At 55.3% G+C, this 27,758-nt stretch overlaps 1 protein-coding gene across 1 annotated transcript in view; it reads right to left on the bottom strand.

Annotated features, from left to right (window-relative positions):
• Positions 1-25,590, bottom strand: part of FAM207A (family with sequence similarity 207, member A) — a 33,569-nt gene extending 7,979 nt beyond the window's left edge. Inside the window, exons 1-4 of the mRNA XM_011954237.1 lie at positions 25,570-25,590; positions 23,979-24,087; positions 8,148-8,216; positions 1,178-1,325 (exon numbers count right to left, since the gene is read on the bottom strand). Coding sequence (XP_011809627.1) covers positions 1,178-1,325; positions 8,148-8,216; positions 23,979-24,087; positions 25,570-25,590 — 347 coding nt within the window. The remainder of the gene's footprint in view (positions 1-1,177; positions 1,326-8,147; positions 8,217-23,978; positions 24,088-25,569) is intronic.
• Between the last annotated feature and the right edge of the window lie 2,168 nt (positions 25,591-27,758).

Here is a 27,758-nt window from a genome sequence, read left to right as displayed (position 1 = left end):
CTGCCGGGAGAGAGGCGCCACAGGCAGCAGCTTATCGGCAGGCTGCAGCCCCTGCAAGGTGACAGCGAGGGTCATGCAGCCGCCACCCTCCTGGTTGAGCCATCCTGGGTCGCACACACCACAGCAGGCTGGCAGGGCCACATCCACATTGCCAGGGCACAAGGAACCTGCCACTGGCAAATGGCTCACTGGGTGACAGGGTTCTGGAGGGCGCATCTCAGTGCGTCAGGAGGGCTCATGCTGGGGACCAGGCCTTGCCCAGGGCAGGAGGGCAGAGGGGCCTCACTGAGGCCCAGGCCTGCTGGCTCGGCCATTCACGCACTCAGGGTCCAGAATCCACCACCCCAGCTCTCAGCAGGGAGCAGGGGAGGGGCACTATGATGCCAGCAGCCAAGGGTGGGGCAGGGGCCTGCTTCTTCCCCGAAGAACAAACCACATCCAGACCCATGGTGAGGCTGGGTGGCATGTGCCTCCCACAGAGGTAGGTACAGCTCGGGAGAGCAGCCGCACTCACACCAGGCCCCGTTCCTCCTGGGGAGGATGCACGAGGCAGCTCCCATTCCGAGGGGACAAGCTCCGGATGTGTGTCCCAGGGGCCTGCATGTGTGGGTCCCACACCCTCAACACGCCTGACAGCAGGTCTGAGCCATCCCCACGGGCCACCCTCTGTGCGACGGAGTAAGGGACAGGGTAGGGTGTGCAGTATTAGGTGGGCGTCAGGGAAAGGTCCACTCTGGAGGGGAGACTGGAGCCCCCGTTAGAGGCACGGGAAGAGCACGGTAGGTGCTCAGGGGCCTCCGCTGAGCACAGCAGGGTTTCTGTAGGACGGAGGCTGTGGCAGAACAGGGAGTTGCGGGGACCCCCAGTGGGACCTGGCAGGAACTGTAGCCAATGTGAGGGGAGGGGCACACGAGGGAGCTCAGCATCAGCAGAGTCACCAGGCTCCTCACAAGGGTGGGCCTGGGTGCCCCCGAAACATCCCCCACAGCCCCCGCCAGCCTCACAAACTCACGCCCTGGGAACGGGGTACCTGCGTGGAGCACCAGCTGAAGCCCCAGCTCCTGGCCTCTGCAGGGTCAGGAGCCACCGTGGCCCAGAGGTCTGGCTCATATCCCTCCACCTTTGGGCCCGGGTCAGCCCCACAGCTCAGACAAGGCCACCACTCCCAGACACTCACCTGCGGGCTTGGCGCCGGCCGCTAGCCTCGAGCCCCAGCAGCTCGGGCAGGGCGTCCCTGAGCGGGTGCAGGTCCCCCACCACCACCGTGGCCCTCCGCCTCCGCTCCTCCCTGTGCTTCTGCTCAGCCAGTTTTATGGCTTCGATTTCTAAGGAAGGAGAAACGACGTTAGAGGCAAGCCAGAGGTGGAGGAGGAGCCCAGGCCCAGAGCCCCCGGCCCATGAGAGACCTGGCGGGGTGCCAGCCCCACTGCCTCTCTCCTTCCCGCTGTCGCCCCCATTCCGCCCCAGGAACCTGCAGGGTGGGCAGGCTTGAGTTTTTTTTTTCCCCTTAATGACAGAGCTGTGCTTTTTAATCGCAGGGCTGACAATGAGGTGGAGTTGCAGCCACTGAGGATTTCTCCTGCAAAGGGATGCTGGCAACCGAAGCCAGAGCATGCATGGGGGAGTGCACACAGCTACCGAGCAGAGGGGAAATGAGGAAAAGGGTCCTCAACTTAAGATGCCAAGTCACAGCCTGGGAGGCTCAGCTCTGTTCCCAGGAGGAAGAGGGCTCCCCAGAGGGAAGGGGAGGAGCCCCAGGACAGACTTGAGGGCTTGGGGCCATGGGGGCTGGCAGGCAGGGCTGAGGCCTCCACACTAGAGAAGGGATTTGGGCAGGGTCTGGAGAGAAGGGGCATGGCCTTGGGATTTGATTTCATTTAAAAATTTATTTATTTCAAAATTGCTAAGAGAACACATGCTCGGACATGCTCGCTGCACGTGGCTCCTGGAGGCTGTGGAGTGCGGACAAAGCCTGCTCTCTTCAGGGCAACCCAGTGGGACAGGCCTGCAGCTCAAACACTGCCAGCTCGTGATACAGGCCCAGGCATGGCAGCACCTGTGCCCCCCAGGAGGAGTGCCCAGGTTTCCAGAGGTGCCAACAGCCAGCTCCTCTCCAATCTCACTGTCTGGGACGGCGGCGTCCCTCTCAGCAACCAGGGCAGGTGACTCACAGAGCAAGGACTGAAGGGCCCACCTTGACCAACCCAAAGTCAGGGATGCCACCCTGCCTTGGGTCCCTGTAGCAGGGAGTGTTTACCTGGCTCCAAATCACTGACAAGAACCTGGGACAAAGACCACCCTTCCTCTGGGTCCTCAGCCCCCAGTGCAGCTTGAGAGCTTGGAAGGTGTACACCAGCTCTCCACAGCCTCGGGAACCATAAACATAAAGTAAGAATCCAGCACTTTCTCAATCCTGCCCGGACTGTGGTAGACACATTACACAGCACCTCATCCAAAAGAGAGCCAGGGCACCCTGGAAAACGGGGGTAGGGAGGGGCGGGCCAGGCCAGGTGGCTCCTTCACAGGCTGCAGACCCAGGCCAGGGAAAGCAAAGCAGATGCGATGCGTGTGGCTCCCATGAGGACAGACACAAAGGCCTGCACCTCAGCAAGTCAAAGCCAGAAGCCTTTCAACAGAATGATACTCGTGCCCAAGCAGGGTGAGCCTCAGGCATGCAAGGATGGTTCTCCCGGGAAATGCCTCAGGGTGACCCGCCACAGTGGCCACTCAAGAGGCGAGAAAGCCTATGGTCACCACCACCAGTGTCCAGAGGATTCTGCACAACTCACTGCCCACAAATGAGAAAAATCACAATGCAACCACAAACGGAAGGAAGCTCCTTGACAGAGATGAGCTGCTAGAAACCCACAGTGAGTATCGCATTTCAGGGCAAAACATTAGACACTCAATGATAAATCAGAGCAAGAAAAAGATGACCACAATATCGACAATCCCACCTGGCCCACTCCATTCTGAGAGGGGAGGGAGGGAGCCAGGCAGTGGCGGGCGGGACCCACGCCCTGGGAACACTGAGCACTGCTCTCATCTGCCGCACCTGGGGGAGAGGGGGCCCCACACAAACACCAGCTTCCACGCAGCCAGAAGAACCCACGGGAGAGTGCAGTTCTTCTCTGTCAGTTACTCCAGAAAAATCTGATGCTGCCTCAATTAAAATTTCAACAGGATTTTTAGTCAAACCTGTGCAGCTAATTCTAAATTTTATTTTTTAAAAACAATTAAATGTGACCGGGCGCAGTGGCTCAAGCCTGTAATCCCAGCACTTTGGGAGGCCGAGACGGGCGGATCACAAGGTCAGGAGATCGAGACCATCCTGGCTAACACGATGAAACCCCGTCTCTACTAAAAATACAAAAAACTAGCCGGGCGAGATGGCGGGTGCCTGTAGTCCCAGCTACTCGGGAGGCTGAGGCAGGAAAATGGCGTGAACCCAGGAGACGGAGCTTGCAGTGAGCTGAGATCCGGCCACTGCACTCCAGCCTGGGCGACAGAGCGAGACTTCGTCTCAAAAAAAAAAAAACACAATTAAATGCATAAGAATAGTAAAGACATTTTTTAAAAAGAACAAGCAATAAGAAAGTAGGGCTATCGGATATTAAAGCAAATGATGCCACCTAGGAGGACAACTGAGGGTTGGGAAAGTCAACTGGGACATGCGTGTGATTCCAACTACCCACCCTCCCGCCCACGGAACGTGGGGAGCCACTGCCTGCGGCATGGTTGGGGCACAGGTTGTGTGGTGGAGCATGGAGGCACTACCTGGGCACTGGGCAGGTGTGTGGACAAGACAAAACAAAGCAAGGGATAGAGAGTGACTGGGGAGGCCTCCAGGAATGGGAGGGCCCTGCAAGGGGGAGGAACAGCAAGGACAAAGTTTGCGAGCTTGTCCTCACAAAGACAAGGTGGGGTGGCACGTGCAGATCCACAACAAAAATTTCAACATATGTTGGGGAAAAAAAAGCAAATTGAATGAAAAAATCCACACATGCAGAAACTATGCATTTCTAAAGATCCTAAGGAATCTACCAAATGACTACCAGACCTACCTAATCATGACATTAGTAAATTCATAGGATACAAGATCAATATTTTAAAAAACCAGTTGTGTTGGTTTTTAATATACTAGCAGAGAGCCGAGAAAAAACTGCATTTATGATAGCATAAAAAACTATAAAAATACTTAGCAATAAGCTTATTACAAGATGTAAGACCTCCACACTAAAACTATGTAACACTGATGATGAAAATCAAACGGTGAGATACACCACGTTCACGAATCTGGAGATTTGCTTTGCTAAGATGGTAACTCTGAACTGATCTATACATTCAATGAAATCCCAATCGTAGCCCCACTAGGTTTTTGTTGTTTTTAAAGAAATAGACAAGCTAATAATAATTTATATGGAAACGCCAAGGACCTAGACTATCCAAAGCAACCTTAGGACAGACGAACCAACAAAAAGGACTTGTGTTATCTGACTTCCAGACTAATGCTAAAGCTATAGTAATCAAGACAGTTTGGTACTTGCTAAGGTACAACAAATAGATCAATGGAACAGAAGACAGCCTAGAAACAGATCCACACTTATGAGACTTTTTGATTTTTCAAAAAGGCACCAAAACAATCCAATAAGGAAAAAAAGTATTTATAACAAATGGTGCTGGAACAACTGAATATCCACATTAGGGGAAAAAAGGAACTTAACCACTAACATCACACAGACGAGCAATTCAAGATAGTAAAAAAAAAAAAAAACCCTAAATATGAAAGTTCAAAGTATAAAGTTTTTAGAAGAGGAATAATATCTTCATGACTTGGGATTAGGCAGTTTTCTCAAATAGGACACACATACACATACATACACACACACAATAACTAATATAAATTAAACTTCTCAAAATTAAACCCCCGTTTATTAAAAAAAAAAAAGTTCTCACGCCTGTAATCCCAGCACTTAGGGAGGCTGAGGTGGGCAGATCACGAGGTCAAGAGATCGAGACCATCCTGGCTAACATGGTGAAACCCCATCTCTACTAAAAATACAAAAAAAAAAAAAGCCAGGCATGGTGGCGCGCGCCTGTAGTCCCAGCTACTCAGGAGGCTGAGGCAGGAGAATCTCTTGAACCCGGGAGGCAGAGGTTGCAGTGGGCTGAGATCGCACCACTGCACTGCAGCCTGGCGACAGAGCAAGACTCTGTCTTAAAAAAAAAAAGTTAAGAAAATGAACAGGCAAGTCACAGTCACAGTCTGGGAGAAAACATCTGTAAAACACATATCCAACCAAAGACTGGACTTTAGCACAAAGAATTCTTAGAGCTCAATAATAAAAAGGCAAAAAGCCTCATGAAAAATGAACTTCACTGACGCTGAAACACAAACGGGCAGTAAGTACATGAAAATGCGCTTTCGGTGGCAGTGAAAATGAGGACCACCGTGAGGTACCATTTCATGATCGCCAGACGGCCAAGGCTGAGGAGACGGCACGCCACGTGTTGGCAAAGCTGCGGGGCAAGGACTCTTACAGGCTTCTGGTGGGAGCATGAACGTACAACCACTCTAGAAAAGCGTCTGGCAGCTGCTTATAAAACTAAACATACACCTACCCTATGACCCAGCATTCCATTCCTCAGCATTTACCCAAGAGAAATGAAAACATGTCCACAAAAAGACTTGTAAAGAATGTTCAGAGCGGCCTTACTCATAGTAGCTAAAAATGGAAGAAAGCCCAGGTGCCCATCAGTAGGAAAGTGAATAACCAATGGTGTATTCACACAATGAAATACTTCTCAGCAATCAGAAGGCATGGACTGCTGCTACATGCAGCCCGGATGGCTTTCAAAACCATTACGCCGAGCAAAAGCAGCCAGACCCAGAAAGAGTGCATCCTACCTGATTCCATTTATATGAAGTCTAAGGCAAGAAAAGCTCAACTGTGGACGAGAAAGGATGACACAGTGGTTATTACCTCTGGGGCAGGTGGAAGAGGTAACTGACTGGGAGGGGCGCGGGGCTGTCCGGGAATGGTGGCGACGGTCCGTCACCTGAACGGGATTTCAGCTGCACAGGTGTCTACGACATTTGTCAGAAATCACTGAATGGCACACTTAAGATCTGCATTTCATGTTATGTAAATACAATCTTCAAAAGAAAAAGAAAAAAAAGCACCATAAATTCTAGCAGAATTATTTGGGGCGGAGTGTACTGATGTCTGCAATTTACTTTGAAATGCATTTTAAAAAACCCATGTTGGTAGGTGGACAGAAATTGCTAGATGAACAGTTATGTAATGAAGATTGTAAAATCTGTATGGTGGGTATAGGGTATTCACTATAAAATTCTTCCCCCTTTCCTAAATAAAATTTTTCATAATAAAATACAAAGTAAAAGTAACTTGGGAAATGTAGCTAAAGCTGTATTTAGAGACAACTTACAGCCTTTCACTCCTGAACAAAACATATACAAACAGATGAGCAGAGCAACTGAAACCCAAAAAAAGCTAGAATGGGAGAATGATCAAAATAAAAGCAAATAATTTTGAAGACAAAAGAGTAGAACTGATCATTAAACATTAATTATTAAATGGAAGAGACAAAACTTCTTAATCAGAAATGAAAGGGGGATACAAATAAAGAACGATAAAGAAAATAGAATATTTAATAAGAAAGCAACTAACACATAAAGATTGAGCTCTGACTACATTTGATTATTAATATTACTTAGAGACCCACTCTGCCGCCCAGGCTGGATGGCTCCCTGCAGCCTCAAACTCCTGGGCTCAAGCGATCCTCCCACCTCAGCCTCCTAAGTCACTAGGACTAGAGGCTCAGAGGCACGCACCACCTAATCTGGCTAATTTTTACATTTTTTTGTCGAGACAAAGTCTCGCTATGTTGCCCAGGCTGGTCTGAAACTCCTGGGTGTAGGTGATCCTTCCACCTCAACCTCCCAAGGTGCTGGGACTACAGGCATGAGGCACCATCCCCAGACAAATTCGATCATTTCATGAGTGGCCAAAATTGACTCAAGTCGTGAAAAAAGAAAAAAAAAGGACCAAGAGCCGTGGAATAAAATTTACACATCATCAAAGAATTATGGCCTAGAAAATCAGGGTCCAAATGGCCACAGTCCAGGAGTCCGTCCAAATCCACTTTCACAGCTATGCTAGGAACTGTGAAAAAGAACATGGAGGAATGAATCATTTCCCTGAGAAATATCCAAAAAGGGATAGAAACCATAAAACTAATAATCACGAAATAAACCGACAACGTTTTCTCCGTCCTACCTCTGAAAAACATAACCTCCAAAGAAAAAATAAAGCAGATCATACTCCGACGTGTGAGAACATAAAAAAGAAAATATTTCAAATTAATTTCACAAAGGCAGCAGAATCACACTAAAAAGATAACCAAAAAGTACAAGATAATTTTGACGAGAAACAGAACAACGCTGGCAAATATCCAGCATCATGAAAAATGAGGAGATACTCCAAAACAACCTGAGTGGGAAGCGTGGCTTTCAGCCTTCGGAGATGTGCGGCTGCGAGCACGTGGCAAGGCCGACCTCCTACGTGGAGCCTCAGAAAAGAGGGAGCCACGGGCCTGAAAGGGTCTGGGGACCCCAGGAGCCCTGCCCACACCCACATCGCTATGCGCAGACACTGTGTTTTCACCGCGGGCAAGGCCTGAAAGGATTTCACACACCACTGCAGGCACTTCTGAACCATAAAGACTCCACAAGCACAGGTTATTTCCATAATAAAAAATTTCACAGTGGGGAACAAAAATAGGTAATTTTTACAAACAAGGAGCCGAGAGCAGCAGCGTCCCAAGGCCGTCCTCCAAAGGGAGGCAGCCCAGCTCTGCAGGTACGCACAGGGATGGCGTGGCAGTGCCACCGTAACAGGCCAGACCGGCTCGGCCGTGCTGCCAAGTCTCCATGGCACCCTCTCTGTGCCTCCACTGTCCTTTGGCCCCCACAGCCGCCTCTAAAGGGTCTTGGGAGATCCCCTTGGCACCCTGCAGGGAGTGTGGCTGGTGTAGAAGGCCAGACCGTGTGGCTGTGGGAACAGGAGGGCCCATGGGATGGGACCTGGGCCGGCAGCTGCCTCGAGATGTAGGCATGGACTTACTCTGCAACCACTGCTCACGCCTCAGCTTCATTTTCTCCTTCTTGGGCAAAACGGTCTTGGCCTCTGCACCTGAGGAAAGAGAACATGGGAGTGAGAAAACGTGTCCAGGTGGCACCCCCATGACCTGAGAATGGGCTGGGGCAGGTTCTGACGGTGGAGCCACCGCAGTCACTGCAACTGGTCTGTCCTGTGCCAGCCTCTCAGGCTCCACGGCTCTGGGCAGCACCAGGGGCGTCTGCAGCCTCAACCCGGCTTGGGAGGCTGTCTCAGCAGCGGCTCCCCGCAGCGATGGCCTGGCCACTCACTGCTGACCTGCCCCGGAAAGCAGGTGTCCCAACACAGAGGCCTCCTTCCCACCCACGCCCCGAATGACTGTCAGGGCAGGCCACAGCAAAGCCATGCAGGAACACCCAACGGCTCATGAAGGGGGCCACGAACAGGGCAGAGGCCACTACGGGGACATCCCCAAGATCCTGCACGGTCACGTGAGGCCCAGCGATGTACCTGCTCCCTGCCCCCTGCCAGGCCCGATGACGTGCTCAGTGGACCAGAGGCTCCATCCCTGGATCCCACAAAGCGGCCCACTCAGGGAGTCCCCAAAAGTGAACTCCACAGGTGCCCCTGTGCTTGGTCCACACGGAGCTCAGACACCTGCCCGGCAGGTGGGGAAAGGAGCCTCATTTGCTCAGGGAATGGGGCAGGGGTGGGATGAGCCTGCAGGGCCATGCAGGTGGGGACAGCAGGACAGGGCACTGGGTGCTGCGTCTCTGACTCTAGTCTGCTCTAAAATAGAGGGGACTCAAGGGCATCCCCGTTTCCTCGGCCTGAACTATTTCCAAGACGGTTCAGCCTCTGCCGCATTCTCCCCAGAACACATCTCCCAATTTCTCTTTTAATGCATGCAGACCTTCCTGGCTTGTCCAACAAATCCACCACGTCTAAGAAAAACAAAGCAGAAGCAAGCCCTGCCTGGAGAAAGGCAGTCGCTGCGCTCAGCATTTCAGACTTCACTTCGGGAGCTGGTGTGAAACCTCCAAGGCCCAGGGCTCCTTCCTGCAGGATCTGATCCCCTCCCACAGCTTCCCGGTGTGCCTGGGCTGACCTACTTTCCTCCACTGCATCCCCGACCTCTCGCTCCCGACCACAAAGGGGAGGGGCTGATTCTGCAGCTTTTCTGTAGTTCTGAAATTGTTTCAAAAGAAAAATGAATCTAACACCAGTGGAAACTGACCCGGACAGTGACCTGTGTTGTGTCGGAATGAAGAAAATGAGGCCTGGGCGCAGGCCGGGTCGGGAACGCAGCACAGTGACCCTTCCTGGCTCTGGCCCCAGGGAGCTCCCCAGCCCCATTGCCATGGCACCAGGAAAACAGGAACCAAACACGCTACTCCTGCAGGAGGAGAGGGCCTGGAATGCTGCAGCCGGAGCAGAGGCTGCCTGGAACTGCTGGCAGTGGCCCCACGACCCCCAGCTCCCACTGCTTTCTGGGCCCAAGGCGCCCTCGCTGAAGTGCCCTGGCACAGGTTCATGCCTCCTCCCCTTCCTGCCTCTGGATGGGCTGACGCGTGTTCACGAGCTACAGAGGGGGCTCGCCCTGTGGGTTCCGCTTCTCTCTCCTCCGTGGGCCCAGGGCCACAGGGACAGGGCAGGTGGGTGCACCCCCACCTGTGAAGGGGACAGTGTGAAGTCAGCTCGAGTTGCTCCGGTTTCTAAATTTACCCACAACAAGGCCAGCACAACACAGCTCCCACAGGTCTGCAGAAGCACAGGAGTGTCCTGTGGGTGCAGCAGCAACGCCAGCTTGGAGGAGGGCTGGGCTGGGAGTGCAGATGCTGGGCCTCAAGCAAGGGTGTCTAGAGCCGCCGCTGTCCTGGGCCTCGTCCCACACCCAGATCCCAGCAGCGCCACCACTACAGCCCAGTGGCTATGCGGAGGGGAAGGTCACCAAACACGTCTGATTAGTGACAAAATGACAGCAGCAGGGGCCACCCCTGAGGCACGTCATCCCAGCCTGAGCGTCTCACATGGAGCCTGGCAGTCCGAGTGGGCACCAGGAATACCAAGCCAGAGCTGATGGTAAAAACCCGTCACAGAAGCGACCGGCCGGCCGAGCTGAGGCTGAAGGGTGCACACTTGGAAGGGCTGTGACCTCGGCTTCCCGCTCTGGGCAGAGAGGCTTCTTCCTCCGCGCCCTGTGCCCTGTCTGCTTCACACACTAGGCCACCTGCTGCACAGGCGGCTCAGACACTGCCACTCCTTCTGGCCCGCTCAGTCCATGACTCGAAGGCATCAGGGGAGACGGGCAAGTCCCCATTAAACTGAACCTTAAAGAACCCCAGCCAGTGGCTGAGGCAAGGCTAGAGGAGGTGCTCACACCCTCATTCCCCCAAAAACTGAGACAGGACCCCCCCCGAGGCAAGGCTAGAGGAGGTGCTCACACCCTCATTCCCCCCAAAAGCTGAGACAGGATCCCCCCAAGACAGAGCCTCCCTGTGGGGAAATATGCTGCAGGTGCCATCCACTCCTCCTCACACTCGGCGGAACCCTCTGGGGCCACCCGTGGCTACTGGCAGTGAACAAGCCCAAAGGGTGAAAGCCACGGGGTGGCTCCTGCGATCTGCGTCCTGGGACCACCCAGTGGTACCCAGGGTGCTCCTGGCTGCCACAGCGCCTGTACCTGAGGTGGACTGCAAGGCACAGGGCAGATGGATGGTGGAGATGAAGACGAGGAGGATGAGAAGCCATGCCCTCGCCTGAGTCTTCAGGAGCCCAGGATGCAGCTGCCACGGAGCCGACCTGCAAAGAGGTGCCCGGCTCACACGCAGCGTGTGGGGACGGACCATGTGGGACAGCCCCTCCAGTCCAGTGGGAGGCACTCTGAGGAGGACTCGAGGGCCATTCGAGGAACAGCCTCTCTAATCCTTGACTCTGGAAGATCCCGCCTCGGCCCTGCCCTCGGGGAGTGACTAGAAACCAGCCCTGAGCTGACTCGCCACGGAGCCCTGGGGGTGGCTTTGGTCCCTGGAACGCCGGCCGACTCAGCAGAGATCTGCAGCATGAGTTGAATGGCTCCGCACAGAGAGGGATGGGCACACACTCAGGTAGAGGCTGCCTAAAAACCCATGACAAGAAAAGTGAAGGTGAGACGCTGCCACGCAGGAGCCAGGGCACGCGCTCTGGAAGTGCAATTCTGGGGACCCTGGGCAAGCCAACCGCCCCGCCAGAACCACGGCCTTCTCAGCTGCCACGGTGCTGCCTGGGCTCTCTGATCTAACAAAGGGTCCCGGGAACAGATGCAGTAAACCAGGCACAGTGGAGGACACCACATGTGGCAGCCACACAGCAAGCCTGTGCGCTGCAGGCAGCTCACCTGGTTCCCAGCCCTCACCAGGTCGGCAGACACAGAACCAGGCTCACCAGAGCTGGGCTGTAGGGTGATGCGGTTCACGGGGCACGTGTTCCGACGGACCCGAAGGAAAATCAGCATGAGACTGGCTTTTCCGCGCACGCCATCAACAAGCCACGATTCTCACCCCACAAAGATCTGCATGAGGCTCCGGCACAGAACACAAGATGCGATGCTGCTGGCACGTGCTGCTTCATCTCGGGCTCGGGTGCTGGGAGACGCTGTGGCCTACAGAGCCGCTCAGATGCTGCCACCACCACCCAGGTCACGAGATGAAGCAGCACATGCCAGCCAGCAGCATCTCACGGTGCTGAAGCTCTCCTCACCACGCCTTCTGGGTGAATGCAAGCGAAATGCACTGCGAGACAGGCCGTTTGGGGAAAAATGAAGTGGGAATCATCCGTCTCACTTTATACACAAAAATAAAGTCCTGATGGACTAAATACATTAAAAAGGCACTACAAAAGCACTGCAGAGAACACAAAGGGGCCACAAAACACACAGAAAACACAGAATTTGCTACAGAGAAACTTTAAACCTCCGCAGAGAAAAAAATAACATGAACAAATTCAAAAGAACTACCAACGAGGGGGAGACATCTGCAGTTAACAAAAGAGATTGCTTCCTTCCTGCATAGCTTTCTCAAACCAACCAACAGCCGAAAAGAAAACCAGGAAAAGGCACATACAGACAGCTCACAGCAATGAAGGCTGAATGGAGCTTTGCTGACGAAGAGCCGCGCGTTGTACGAGGCAGGCACCGCCGGCTGGGTCCGGCTGGGTCCGCATCGGCAGACACCTCGTCCGTACCCTCCACAGGGACTGGCCGCAGGTGGAGGCCGACTTGGGTGCTGCTCCCGGCGGGGTCTGCAGTGGGCAGCCTGGCAACGCCTGTCAAGTGTCAGATGTTCATCAAGTTGGATCAGCAACTCCACCGCTGCGGTCTGGTCTACAAATTCTTTACTCACATTCACAAGGACGGCCCACACTCCCTATAGAGCTGGGTGCACCGGACAACAAAACCTCAGCAGCCGTGACGTGAGGCTGCCCCAGAACACAGCCCAGGGAAGCGGCAGGGGCAGACACACCCCGACTTGTAAAAACATAGGGGGCTGGGAGCAGTGTGCCTGTGGTCCCAGCGGCTCAGGAGGCTGAAGTGGTGGGGAGGACTGCCTGAGCCCAGGAGGTCGAAGCTGTAGTGAGCCCAGATTGCACCACAGAGCAAGACACTGACCCCCGCCTCAGAAAAGAAAAAAAAAAAAGGAGAGGAGCAGATAGATCAAGACGTCTGCAGCGGGGAGGCTGTCACTCAAGGGTAATGTGCATTGAGTTTTTCACAATATCTATCATTTGCTACTTTGCACAACTTCACAAAGAGGCAGTGCTGCCGGAATACGCTGGAGAAAGCAAGCACAGCTTTCCCTGGGAGCACTGGTGGGCGAGCATCCAAGGGGGTGCACGCACCCAGCACCGCGGGAGCGGGGAGAAGCGGCAGCAGCACAGGGGACCGGGAGCGGGGCAGTGGGAGGGCCAGGTTCCCCTGCCTCTCTGTTTTCCAAGCTTTCTTCCTTCTTTTTTTTTTTTTTTTTTTTGAGACACAAGTCTCACTCTGTCACCCAGGCTGGAGGGAAGTGGCACAATCTTGCAATCTTCGCCTCCCAGGTTCGAGCCATTCTCCTGCCTCAGCCTCTGGAGCAGCTGGAATTACAGGCACGCACCACCACACTCAGATAATTTTTGTATTTTTACTAGAGACGGGGTTTTTCATGATGTTGGCCAGGCTGGTCTCAAACCCCTGACCTCAAGTGATCCACCTGTCTCTGCCTCCCAAAGTGTTGGGATTACAGGTGTGAGCCACCGTCCCCGGCCTCTTCCTTCTTTATACTACATGTTTGTCATCAGGTGTCCATTTTAAAGAAAAACTCAAAGATCTTTTCAAAATTGGTGACAAATTGTCCTGGTCAAAGATAGCGTCCTGGAACAAAACTGGAACAAACCAGGCACTGCCATCCAGGGTCCGCATCAGCAGACACCCCCGGCCGAGGTTTGCAGTGAGGAAAGTACCAGCAGCACAGCAGGGAGGAGCAGTCACAGCCAAGAGTGCCTGGGGGGTGGCGCTACTCATGGACACTGAAACGCACAGCGCCAAGGTCATGCTGCTGCACTGAGGAACCCAGGCTGCAGGGCCGGAGGATGTTTCCACCGCCGGTCCCTGTGCCCACCTCTGCTGTTCCGAGGAAAGGCAAATGGCTCACCTCAACTCCCTTCTCCCAGGACCTGAGGGTGGGCATTCAAAACTACAGACAAATCTGTCGATGGCCAGAGTTCCCCAAGTACCATGTCGGGCAGCCCCCACCCTCCAGCCAACACCATCCACCCCAGCCAGGGGCTCCACACTCCCCCCGAGAGAAGGTGGCCTGGGAGACAGGGCCTCTGAGAGAAGGGTCCCCAGGAGCACCCGAGACAGCCTGTGCATGGCGCCCGCAGAACGCTCGGCCCCTCTGATCCTCTCAGCAACCCACCGACCAGAAGATGCAGAGACCACGGGATCTGGTCTTGCAAGTGTCACAGAGCTGATACAAATAAGAAACGTGGGCTCCAAACCCCACAGGATTCTCTCCACAGACACGGCAGCAGGCTCCCGGCACACTCCATAACCACCCCCAATGTCAGCTCACCCCACAAGGACCCTCCAGAACCCCCACGGGCAGCGCAGCCAGCGGTGGATGCGGCACTCCGGGAGCAGTGTGGCTTCTTGCGGTCTTGTGAGCTCCCAGCCAGGGTAAGCAGGCAAGAGAAACATGTCAAAGGCCTAAGAACGGAGAAGCCAGAGACAGAACCACCACCGTCCCCATACATGGCATGGTCGTGATGCAGAAAATGCCAAAGGATCCACAGCTACTGGGACTGAGGGCTTCAGCAAGGCCTTGGGGTGCGGCCGAGGTTTACAGCGCCGCAGGGAAGAGCAGTCACAGCCAAGTGTTCCCTGAGGGGTGGCGCTACCCAGGGACACTGAAATGCAGAGTGCCAAGGTCATGCGACTGCACTGAGGAACCCGGGCTGCGGGGCCAGAGGGCTCTCTTGGCCTCCTGCAGCCACACCTGGCCTGTGTCCTCGGCATCTGCCCAAACTACCCGTCCCACCTGGAAAGGAGGGAGCCCCAGAGGACTGCTTCAGTCCTAAGTCAACACAGGACAGGCTCCCGACGCCTGGACACAGGGCCCCACCGCCGGGGATGGTGCCCGAAGCAGCGGCTGTCCTACTCACCTAGAGGCATCCTGCCCCAGGAGGTACAGCCACTCGCAGCACTTGGTGGGTTCAGTTGGTTTGGGGGCCCCCCTAGGGAATCTCACAAGAGCCTCCACGACCTGCCTACTCCTCGGACAAGCACATCAGAAAATCACAGTGCCCAGGCCTCCGCTGCCCACGGGTCCTACCCACAGCTGCACGGGGCCCCTGACCGTGACAGGCCGGCCACACGCCCAAAGGGGAAGGGAGAGCCCTGTAGCCAGGAGGGCATTCACTGCCACCTCCCATTAGGAGGAGGGTCTGAGGAGTGAACCAGGAGAGCCTGCTGCACAGGCTCAGCTTGGGCCTTCCCAGGCGGGGTTTGGAAAACACACCAGGTGGGGAACCAAGGGGGAGGCTGCCAGAGGCAGGGCCCTGGGGACCTGCTAGCCTCAGGACAGTGCCTGCAAGTCAGAATGGGTGCCATGCCCAGAACACAGTGGCGTCCAGGGCCCCAGCCCGTCCCTGCTCACTCCTGTTTCCATCTGAAAACACTCAGCTGCCCTCCCACCCCAGCTGTCGAGGAGGACAGCGACGTGCAGGATGCCTCAGCAGGATGCTACCAGCCAGGCCCCACCAACAGAACATGTCGAGAGCCTTAAATAGCTCCAGCCACCAAGCTCCAAGTGCCAGGTTTAGAAATAGCAACCCACATGCTCAGACACCGCCCCGCTGTCTCCTGGGCAGGAGGGCGCCCGGAGCACATGACACGGACACCCACAGAGCAGCACCCCAAACGAGGGAGGGTCCCGCGGGGCCACATAACCCCAACTGTCCACCCAGACAAAAGACCTCTGCTGGGCACAGCATGCCCCTTGGGAGGGCGGTCCTGAAGCAGCTGGGGCCAGACCTGCAGGGGAGAAGGAGGGCCCTGGGGCCAACCTTCTAGTGATGGAAGGCGGCTCCTGGGAACCCCCAGGCCAGGTCCAAGGTGATCGGGTCACACACTCTGATGTGAAAGTTCCAGAAACAACTTAAACATTAGCCCTGACAGCAGACAGCTCTGATGAGTGGAGTCACTCCCTGAGCGGCCAGGGAAGCTGCCGACTGCTGTCTGGCAAACAGAAAAAGGCAGTGGCCGAGCTTCCCGGGTGGTGAGCAGCGCAAGCCCAAGACGGCGGCCTAGGGACCTCGGTGAGCCAGTGAGATCCAGACGGGCCCGGCCCACAACAGCCACACACGGCCAGCGAACCCTGCTCAGACACGGAGCAGCAAGGGCTCCTGAAGATGCTGCTAGCTAAGGCAAGGGCCTTTCCTGAGACGTCCCACCCCAGTTAGTGATCAGCACAGGCAGCAGGCCTGGGCAAGAACACGTGTGGTCCGGAGACGGTGCCCACACAGCGCCCTCGGGTGGCGAGAGATGGTGCCCACACGGCGTGCTCGGGCGGTTCTAGGGGCAGGGCCTGGCTTTTATCTCCCAATGGTGCATATTTGCCTATTCTGCAATGTGTGCATATGCGCTACTTTTTCAATTATGAAATGTTATTTTCTACAAAAGTAATTCTAGATAAAGGTTGATCCCTAACCCTCAAATCTCAGCCACAGGCATGACGGTGAGTGGGGCACGGTGGCAAGGACATGGCTGTTCACCCTGTGCGTTGAGGACTCAGCCCCTGGATCCAGATGGTAGAGCCGGGACTTGAACAGGACAGGCAAGGGGCCATATCCACAGCCTGTCCCTTTGCTTCTTCCGGGGCTGTGTGGCAAGCTAGGCCCACCCATGCCCACTCTCCCTGCCTCTCTCCTGTCTCCCTGCGTGATGCCATGAGGTGCTGGCCCCGTGGATGGCTGTGAGCTTCAGCGCCACCAGGCAATGGGAGCTCCTCTGCGCCCAGTATGGCAGCGGCCGCGGTTTCATCTCAAGCTGAGTGAACAGGAGCCAGGCCACGAGACACAGGCACAGGAGAGACTGGCCGAGCCCAGGGGAATCTTCTCCTGTGTGTTCTGCTGCTGCTGTGTGTTTAAACCATTTTTAAGGCCTTTAAATCCAACTGGCAACTTTAATCCGACAAAGGCTTAGCCGGCTGCACTGTGCCCACGACACGTGTGCCCAGTCGCCGTCACGTGCTCCAGGACGGGCAGCAGCTGGAGTCCCTGTGATCCTCAGGCAGGTGCCGGGCATACTTGCCTGGGCCGGTCTCTGTGCCCCAAGTTCTATGAGGATACACCCATCGCAGTTCTACAGCAGTCCCCAACACCCTCCCCCACAGGTGAAGGAGCTGATCGCAGAAACCCTGAGGACACCGGCAAGGAGGTGCAGGAGGCTAGAACCCCCGAGGCCCTGGCTGGCTCCTGACTCCCACTAAGATGGCAGGAAACAGCACTATGTCTGGTCCAAGCCAAATGCCTCAGCATGGCACCATGTGACTACGTGACCATGGGCCTGAGAAGCACCACCAACAGGGCCACACTCCCAGATGGACTGGCGTGGGCCACGCCTCTGACCCCTGGTCTAGCATCTCAACAACACGTGGCTCACGAGGATGCCCGGCTTAAGAAACAAGTCACTGGGCTCCCAACATACCGGTCGGCACGGCCACACCCTCCACAGGAGCGCAGGTAAGAAGGCACCCCACTCCCAGCCACTGCACCACGCAGCCAAGGCAGACGACACAGGGAGCTGCGGCCGAGCCGAGGCCATCTGACTCCAAGCCTCACTTCCACGGAGCCATCTCCAACGTAACCTCCCCGTCGGTCTGTTCTTATTTTAACTTGGGAGTACATATAAGTAACAAGTATGTTCTGCATGGTTTCTGTCACACCCTTGACTTCACAATAGTAGAAAAAGGTTTTTTTTTTTTGAGATACTGGAAAACAGCAGAAAAAGAGCCCATTCTGTTTTCAGACAGACACCTGGGACTCAAGCTCAGAGACACAGGCAGGGTGGGGCAAGGTTCATTTCCTGCCATTTTCAGTTTTCTTAAAAAAACAAAATCCCTGGCCGGGCGCGGTGGCTCAAGCCTGTAATCCCAGCACTTTGGGAGGCCGAGGCGGGCGGATCACGAGGTCAGGAGATCGAGACCATCCTGGCTAACATGGTGAAACCCCGTCTCTACTAAAAAAAAAAAAAAAAAAAAATCCCTGAAGACAACCCTGTAAGCCCAGAGTCTAAGGCATTCTGTACTGTCTGATGAGGAGCTGGGACTTCCCAAGTCTCCACTGTGCAAGGCAGGAGGGAGAGCCTGCATCTCTATCCCGGGACTGGCCCACACCTGGGCTGACCTGAGAAGGACACAGCTCTGCTGCCCTCTGCTGGGCAGATCACCAGTGCAGAGGGACGCCCAGGAGGCCAAGGTGGCTCCCTCCACCGCAGGTGCCTGGGGGTGGAGTGGCGTCTAAGCAGGCACGATCACCTGGGCATCGCCCTGTGCTGACTGGGAGAGCCAGCCCTGCCCGAGGGCCGGGTGCAGGAGCTCCGGGTGTCCTTGCACCACAGCCTGGTGGCCTCGTCACCCAGTCCAACACGCCTGCAGATGTGCTCCACTGACAACAGTAGCAGGTTGTACACAGCGGGGAGGCGGAGGCGGAGGCGGCAGGAGTGGCTGCCAGAGCAGCAATGGTGGTGGTGGGTGTCCTGGGCCCGGCATCTAAGAGCAGGCCTCTGCGGCTTCAGGTCTGGCCCCGCGGTGCGCTCTGGCCTGCTGCTGCTGCTGCACAGAGGGCTCTGGGGAGTAGGTGGGGCTGGGGCCACGCTTTGGGGACTCGGACAGCAGTGTGTCCACCCGGCCAAGGGTGCCGGGTTCCTCTGGAGGAGCCTATGTGCAGGACCGCCTGGGCTGTGTCCCTAGGGTCCACCCCATATTGGGGTGACTGCCGGGCCTGACACTCCTGACAGCTAGGTCCAGGGCCCATGGCCCACGGCCCACAATCCACTCCCAGATCAGGAGCAGCCCCGGGCAGGGCCACAGGCCGTGCGAGGGGAGCCACAGCTGCATGCTCCAGAGCCAGGAGGAGCGGGAACAAACAGCAGCCCACCTCAGGGCTGGGGACCCAGCCTCTCTGCACTCTCACTCTTGCAGGCTCAGAGATGCCTGCTCCTGCTGCCTGGCCTCTCCCTGCTTCCAACACCCACTCCAATCTCAAAGTGGGGTTGGGACCGAGCCCAGGCGCTGTCACGGCCCGGCCGGGTGTGCACACACCCAGGCCCTGCCACCTCGGGCCCCTCTGGACCTTGGGCACCAACAAGCTCTGGGAGGAAGCCAAGGCAGGGGCTGCGGGTGGTTTGGCGCTGGCCTGCAACGGCCGGACCCTACACTTGCTCACACACACCCTTCGCCACTCCACGCCCGACTCCAGTCTCCCTTGGAGCCATGGGATCCAGGCCAGTAGCAGTAGCACAAGCTTAGCACGGCCTGCCAGGCCAAGCGGGTGAAACGAGCCCAGCGGCCCTGGGCAAAACTCGAGCAAAGGTGCCACCGGCCACAGGTATCTGGCCAGAAAAGCAACACCTCCAAAATCCTGTAACCCCACCGGCGCCTCTCATGGTCCCCACGCCCCCAAAAGCCATCCACCGTGCTGTGAGCTCCCTCTCCAGCAATGGTGACAGGCCTCCCTCCACCCTCTGCTCCAGGGGCCCCCAGCCCCACCCGGCTCTGAGTCCACGCCAGGCCTCGCCCCACCCTGCCTGTGTCTCTGGGCTTGAGTCCCGAGTGCCTGTTTGAAAACAGGTGGGTTCATTTTCTGGCATGAAGGAACACAGAACTAGAAATCCAATCCTAAGCATGCTCCAGGACAAGCTCCCTGGACCACATGATGCTGCACGACCAGCTCCCCGGACTGCCTGATGCCAAGGACTGGCGCCGTGCCCAAGGCTGGAGGATGCAGCCACCACTGGACACCCGGCCGGCTGCCAGGCTCTGGTGTTGCACAAGCTCACTGCGCCAGCTAGAGTGGGCTGCACAGCACGCACAGCAGGTGGCACTGTGTGGGGGGAGACTCAGGAGATGGGTGCTCAACCCAGCTCTGCCACAGGTCCCTCGCCACCCCCAAAGCAGACACGGAGGAGCTGTAGCCTCGATATGGGGTCCACAGGCTGCCACAAAACCCTGCATGCACAGCCCAGCCCACAGGCAAAGCGGAGTCCTGCTGGGGAGGTGCAGAGGGTCTTAGAGAGCTGGGGCGGGGGGGGACTCTGGGCCAGCCTCAGCCTTGCACCCATGCCCTCCTCCTCCCATGGCAGGAGGCTGCAGAGCTCAGAGGGTCCCTCCCAGGATGCAGGGCCCACCTGTAATGGTAAGGCAGGCCCCAGGGCACAGGAAGGGAACTGGGGGCAGATGTGGCTTCCGGGCGAGCTGGGATCCCAAGGGCTTCAAAAAAACATAGAGGGGCGCAGATGGGCACACGGATGTCCACCAAGTGAGGGGCCACAGCCTAGACCCCTCCCCTGGGCCACCCGGCTCCTTGTTCAGAGATGCGGCATGCAGTGCTATTTCTGACTCAGGCCAGGGCAAGGACGATGAGACACATCTTGGGAAGCTGATGTTGCACTAATCCAGGCAGACAGGCACCCACAGGCCACCACCTCACCTCCATGGCCAGGCGGGTCACTGAGGGGTGGCGGCCAAGTCACAGGATGCAGTATCTGCATGACATGGGCCTGCCCTGGGCCCAGGCCCCAGCACAAGCCCAGGGTTGGGGGGGGGTAGGGACCCCGGGCACCAGCCAATCAGGAGCTGAGGAGACCACACCAAAAAAACAGAACTGCTCCTGGAGACAGGGGAGGAACGTGGTGAGGAGCAGCCAACATGCAAAGGAGCCCAGTGAGGCACCTGGATACCTCGGAAGCCCGAAGAAAAGGGGCTGGGACCTCCAGACCAGGGCAAGCCGCTCCGCCTGTGGGGCTGCTCCTCTGAGGGTCTGCAGGCCCCACCCATGGGGCCAGGCACCCCTGCCACCCTGCCAAGCCGGCGCTTCACATCCCAGGGGAAGTGGAGGCTTGTCCCCCCGACTGAGCCCTCTGTGAGGTCCAACGGTCCCCTTTATCCAGCCCAGGACTCTTCAGGGCAGAGAACCCACAGCAGGCGGTGGAAGGAACATGCACCAGAACCCTGGGCCGAGAGCCACAGACAAAGATGGCTGGCCAGAGGCCTCGCTCCAGGATGGCTGTGATGGGGGCCCGCGGCAATGAGCTCAGAACACCCCCCTCCACAGGACGGCCACCTGGAACGCACCTCAGGGACAACCTCCAAGGGACCATTTTGGAGCACCTTCTCCTGAATCCCCCTGGGGCACCGAGGCAGAAATCACGGCCATGGGCAGTGCCCGAAGCCACCGGCTCCTGGCCAGAGCCACTAAGTTCATCCCCAGGCCAAGGCCCCAATACCCAAAACCCTGACCCTGCCACACAGCTCAAATAATTCCCATCCTTGTGCCCCTCCAGGCGAGCTATGGGAAACACTGCACACAAGCAGGAAGCGCCAGCATGGGCCACGCTACGGTCCATACTGCACGAGCTCAGGGCTGGGGAGCGCAGAATGGGCCAGGCTACAGTCAGCCCAAGCTCAGGGCTGGGGAGCACCAGAACGGGCCATGCTACAGTCCGGTCGGCACAAGCTTTAAGGTTTTTATGCACAAATAAGGGTATGTGAATTAAGAAAAAAATCAATTACCCAATGGACTCGCAATCAACAGAATCTTCAAATTTTTTCAACTTATCGTTCAATTACTTCAAGAAAATATTTCTATGCTCTACTATTATAACGCGGTTCTGAAATTTGAAATCAATCTTTGACACCAAAAAGTTCAAGCTTCTACCCTCTCCCACCAGTTACTCTAAATTAATGAGGTTTGAGCTTACAGAAAACAAAGACCTGGCCAGGCGTGGTGGCTCATGCCTGTAATCCCAGCACCTAGAGTCCAAGGCGGGCACATCACGAGGTCAAGAGATCGAGACCATCCCGGCCAACGTGGTGCAACCCCATCTCTACTAAAAATACAAAAATTAGCTGGGCATGGTGGCATGTGCCTGTAGTCCCAGCTACTCGGGAGGCTGAGGCAGGGGAATCACTTGAACCCAGGAGGCGGAGGTTGCAGTGAGCCAAGATCACGCCACTGCACTCCAGCCTGGTGACAGAGCAAAACTCCATCTCCAAACAAACAAACAAAACCAGAAGATCCAGGGTGGCTCAAAGGAGAGGCCACAGGGCTGCTGGGCGTGACCTCGGCCCAAGAACACGGCGAGGCCAGATGTTGCTAATGAGGAGTTTCCCTGGTAGGCAAGAGGGGTCGTGAGTGTGACGCCTTCCTCAACTAGGAGGGGAAAAGGGGACGTGAGGGTCAGTGCAGCAGGTGGCCTTGGGGACCAGATGAGCCACAGGGGTTGAAGGGAGAGGGCCAAGAAAAGGCAGAGGAAAGAGGCCGCTGTGTGAAAGAGCAGCTTTCTCTGAGAAGCTCAGGCCAGAGCCGGGTCAGTGAGACCCATGACTCCCTTCCTCTTGGGGACAGCCTCAGTGGCCTCGTCAGCAATCAGGGAGCGCACAGCTCGGGCAGACCACCCACAACATCGAGGCTTCTGGCTGGAAGGCACAGCTTCTCTCTGGAGTTACGTGGCCTGGTCAGCTCACCAGGTCCTCCTCGGAGAGAAGGCGCAGGAAACCAGCACTGGTGAAATGTACCTGGATCTTTCTAGAGGCACAGTGAAGCCCTCAGCACCTATGAGCTATGTCTGTCACCGCTTTGTGGACAATGGAGCTGAGGGTCCGAAAGCACCCACAATCACATGACTTGCGCCCAAGGAATTAAGGCTGGCCACCTCTGGGCAGCTGCAAAACCTACTCATCCCCAGCCTTGCCGCCAGACCAGCCTCATTCAACAGATGCGGAGCGGACACCTCCACAGCCTTCACTGCACTGTTTTAAACGTTTCACACCAACTAACTCATCTCAACCTCAAAACTGCCAGAACTTAGGAGATAAATATTGTTACCACCTTTGACAGATGCAAAACCCAGGCCCCAGAGTGATCAAGTGTGCAGCCAGAGGCTACCAGGCAGTGAGGAGCAGAGGCCCAGAGCCCACGCTCTCAACCGGCTGCCTACAGGCCCCAGACCTGGCTCGTGCCCTGTCCTGACACTCCCAGCTCTGCGGACTGTGAAGTCAAGTGCAGTCTTCACTGTCACACTGGTGCCCCGAGCTCTGCACCCACAGCCAGGCCCTCTCCCTCCCCAACCCGTGGCTCTCCGAGGCCGTCAAGATGTAAAAAGTCGAGCTCTGCACCCACAGCCAGGCCCTCTCCCTCCCCAACCCGTGGCTCTCCGAGGCCGTCAAGATGTAAAAAGTCGAGCTCTGCACCCACAGCCAGGCCCTTTCCCTCCACAACCTGTTGCTCTCTGAGGCTGTCAAGATGTAAAAAGTACTCCTTGTGCCCCTCATGGACTCCCTTAGATGAGTGAAGGAAGCTCTTTCCTGGATTTATCCCTGGGAGCGACACTGTGTCACCACCCTCCAGCCAGAAAGGCAACACTCCTGGCGTTGAGCATGGTGGCCTGGAACTCTCTGGAACACCTCAGGCTCAGCAGGAGGTGCAGGGGACTGCATTCCCTGCTAAGCTCCAGACACTGGAGTGAGTGCGAATTCCCGGGCCCTCTCCCTGGCCAGGCTGACGTGTGTGCTGCAGGACTGCAAGGAGCACAACCAGCAGACAGGGAAGGGCGGCGCATGGCTCTGATGAAACTGACAGGACCCCACTTGGGCTTCAGGATCTAAACCCTAATGAGTTATTTGTACAAAATGATAAACAGCTAACCTCTGCAACACATAAAGCACTTGTTTAAGAAAAGGGATCAAAACTGCCCCAAACATAGAGACAGACCATGAGAGAATCAGCACACACGGAGAAAATAGTTCAAACCCTGTTGGTCACCAAAGAAGCCCAAGTTCCTGTGGCTTTAGCGCTGCTGCCAGGATGCAGGGCAGTCCCTGCGTAGCTGGGGGGACAAGATGCAGCCCAGGGGCAAAACCACAGCTGCAATCTACTCTGGGGAATCGCCCCAACAAACAGCCAGGGGCATCCCTTGCTCAAGGACATTGTCAGGTAGGTACAGGTTAGCTGGAAAGCTGCTGAGACCTCGGCTGTGTGAGTGAGTGATCCCAGATCTGCTGGGTATCAGCATGGCAACCCACGCACTCAAGACTGCCTCACCTCTCCTGACGGAAGTGACACTCCTCACGTCCAGCTCCAGCTTCTGCACCAAGGCGCTGGGGTCTATCTTGGTCCTGGCAAAGATGTTGGTGTTGATGAACGCCCAGTCCTAACATCCCCAACAAAAAAGGAAGGAAAAGAAAGGTGTGAGACTTGCTCTGTGGTTTCAGAGGGAAGTTAAAGGTGAGGAGAAGACAGAGGACAAGAACCCGGATTCCCCAGCTTCTCTGCCTGGGAGGACCTGGGGGGAACAACCCTCACCTCCAAGAGCAGGAGCCTCCGGTCCCAGAGCTCCAGGACAGATGCGCAGCGCCCAGGCCCACCTGTCCCCTGCCTGAAATCACCAGACGGGCTTCAGGAGTCAGGACCAGTATCTCAAGAACCAAATTTCTTGCCCAACCGTTTCGTCTTACTGTTTCTACAACATCCTCCTGTGCCGCAGAAGAAACCTGCAGCTGAGCAGATGAAGGAGAGGCAGCTCCCAGCCTGCCGGCCCCTTCAGCTCACAATGACCATACCCCATCAGAACCAGTCATCTCAGCGGCCCCTCTGCCAGGTCTGTTTCTGAGCCACACTCATCCCTACGTGAAGATTTCAGCTCCTCCAAGTCAGCTGTCGACCACACTATAAGACAGAACCCCTAGTCCCTGACCCCCGTGCTGCCTGGCCCATTCACGTGCAAGCCTCACTGACCTTGGCAGGGAAGGCAGCATCAACCTCAACAGAGGTTTCTGAGGGGTGTCGCAGTAGGCCACCCCAAAACACGTCACTTTGGCAAAAGAATTATTTTGAGCTAAAGGCACTTAAAAATATAGCAGGTACCAAGAGGGCACATTAACCCCCTCCCTGTTTTTCCTGAAAGAAGATAAAATCCCCATATGGAAGATGCCCTCTTACACCAGAAGGAAAGTGACAATCTTATCATCAGGGACGGATGAGAGGAGCCAAAAGCACTCTGTACAGACACACCTGGTGAACACAACCCCTCCCCTCCTGCAGCCCGCCTCCCTGAGCGGTTTAGTTTTCCACAGCCACCTCCATTCAACCTCTTACCCTCTCACAAAAGCACAAAGGTCTCCCACTTCCTTGTCTTCATTTCCCTATGAGGCTCCCATGTCACATAAAACTTCAACGAATGTGTATGCTTTTCTCCTGTTTATCTGTTTTACTTGAGTCTAAATCTCAGGCCCAAACTGAAAACCCTGAAGGTAGAGGTAAAATGTGGCCTCCCTCACATTACAGACGAGACAGGGTGCGGGTGGGGCAGAAGGCAGCTAGGGCACCAAGAGGTGCCCGGCTGGACTGCTGCTCCCCAGGCGCCCTCAGCCACAGCACCTGAGGGAAGAACCCTTGGTCTTGGGGGTTACGTGGCAGGGACAAAAAAGTCGGTACATGGGAAAATATCAGACTCGAAGGGCAACAGTGCTGGAGACCAGGGCAGCCTTCAAATGGGTGGGCAGGTGGCTGAGGCAGCACAGGTAGGCTGAGGCCTCACAGGCAAACAGGGCCCAGGCGGGGACAAGGGGTGGCGCGTGCAGCCTTCCAGATCATGAATGTACGTTGGTATATGGCATACGACTGCTTTTCCCACCGTACCTGGGACATTCTCCATGGTGGCACTTTATACCTCATTAATGCATATTTCTGGAGCTTAATTTAAAAAACGCTGTTACATCATTTGAATGTGTTTCAAGGATTACAATGTCATTGTCTGATTAAACACTAGAAATCCTTTTTACCTGTCTATTCCATATTCAAGTTCAATGACTATATTTTCCATATACACAAGTTCTATCTGTTGCTTTTATCTTCAAATTTGCCAAGTCTTTTTAACGGCTCTTTGTTTCATTTCTATGATTCCTGAATTATGTCTTTCCCATTTTCAGACACACTTATTTTTTAGTTTCTGTCTGATAATTCTATTTTCTAATTTCCACCCCAGGCAGGGACATCAGAACACTGGGACCCGCTCAGCCCCACCTCAGCCACCAGCACAGCGCAGGTTGCAATGAGCCAAGACAACTAGGGGCGCACCCTTCTCCTGCTAGTAGAGAGAGATGCCACCTGAGAAGCTGAAGCCGCTCCTGCCCCATCTCTGGTGTCCTGACATGGAGCTCCCGCCCAGGAGAGGCGGACTGCAAAAAAGAACTCCACAGCTCCGCCAGAGGGGGCTCACTTCATCTGCAGCTCCTGTGAGGGCTCTCACGCCTAAGGGTGTTGTTGACCAGGAAGGAGCTCTGGGTGGTGATGGGTGCAGAGGGCAGGGTGTCCAAGGCTCCTGGGTAGACGGTAAGCCCCTCTGACCCAGGAACAACTCCCAGGAAGTCGCATCCCTGGCAGTCTGGAGGCTGTGCGCGTGTTCGCGGATGCACCCTCCCAGGAGTGAGCAGAGGGACTCCGTAAGCTACCAGTCCTTGGCTATGCCTCTCCGAGGGCAGAAGGGAGGTCAAAAACATGAACACGCTGAACCTGACAGCCACCTCCAAGCCGGAGGTATCCAGTGGTAAAGGGCAAAAACCCACTGGCCAAGGAGATGTTAAGAACAATTGCTGACCAGTAAGGAGCTTAAGCAGATCCAAGTAGCCAGGCTAAAAGATAAACAGAGGAAGGAGAAAAAAAAAAAAAACCCAACAACAACAAGGGGGCACATCAGAGGCTACACACAGCTGGAAGGGGACGAGGAGAGAAGTCACACAGTTCAATGCCAGATCAATAAACAAAGTAATCAAGCAAATACTAATCCCTGGTTGCTATAGGACTATCCAAAACGCCCAATTTTCCACAAAAAGTGATACATTCAAAGAACTAGGAAAGCTTGAGCCAGGCAACGGAGACTGCTTTGAGGGGCCCACATGTAAAGAATTCAGAGTAGCCATTACAAATACTTCCAAGGACTAACAGAGACCATCGTCTAAAGAACTAAAAGAAGGTATAATGACATTCTCACATCAAAAAGAAAACATCAGTAAAGAGAAATTATTTTTAAAAGGAGGAGGAACAGGAGGAGAGAAATAAAGTCAATTCTGGGGTCAAAAAAAAAAAATGAAAAATGTCACTGGAGGGGTTCAAAAGTAGCTCTGGGCTGGGAGAACATGTAAACTTGAATTAAGAGAGAGATTATGCCATCTGAAGAAAAGAGAAAAACTGAATGAACAGCGCCTTAGAGCACTGTGGGACACCATCAAGCACGACGCACATATTTATAATGGAAGTATCTGAAAGAGAGGAGTGACAGAAAAGGGCAGAAAAAATTCTCAAGGAAATAATGGTTGAAAACTTGCCAATGTAATGAAAAACATTAACGTACACATGCAAGAAGCTCAGTAAACTCCACGCAAAATAAATACAAAGAGATCTACACCAAGACACATCGGTCAAAATATTTAAGACAAAAGTTAAGAAAAAAATCCTGGAAGCAGTAATTCCTCTCACGTGCAGTGTCTGGAACAAAGACAGAAGGTAGATTCGTGCTTGCCTAGGGCTGAGTGGGATGGGGAGACAGGCAGCTGACTGCTAAAGGGAACGGGGTCTCTCGAGTTTGCTCTCCGTCCTTCTCTAATCCTGGGAACGTCCTTTCCTTTCCTGGGAGCTCAGTGCGATTCAGGAACCTCTGGGGTCCGCGCGGCAACCCTGGACCGCAGCGGGAGGTTCCTGGCTCTCTCCCCGCCCCGGGAGCGGCGCGAGTCCGTGTGCCCAGGACTGCAGCGCAGAGCGGGGCCTCGGAGTTCGCGACGCTTCGCGAAGCAAGAAGGTGGCGTCTGTCGCGCAGCAAACGCCCGC

This window comes from Colobus angolensis, unplaced genomic scaffold (genome assembly GCF_000951035.1).
Source record: "Colobus angolensis palliatus isolate OR3802 unplaced genomic scaffold, Cang.pa_1.0 Scaffold38, whole genome shotgun sequence".
NCBI classification, from domain to species: domain Eukaryota; kingdom Metazoa; phylum Chordata; class Mammalia; order Primates; family Cercopithecidae; genus Colobus; species Colobus angolensis.
This window is presented reverse-complemented; position numbering and strand designations above follow the sequence as displayed.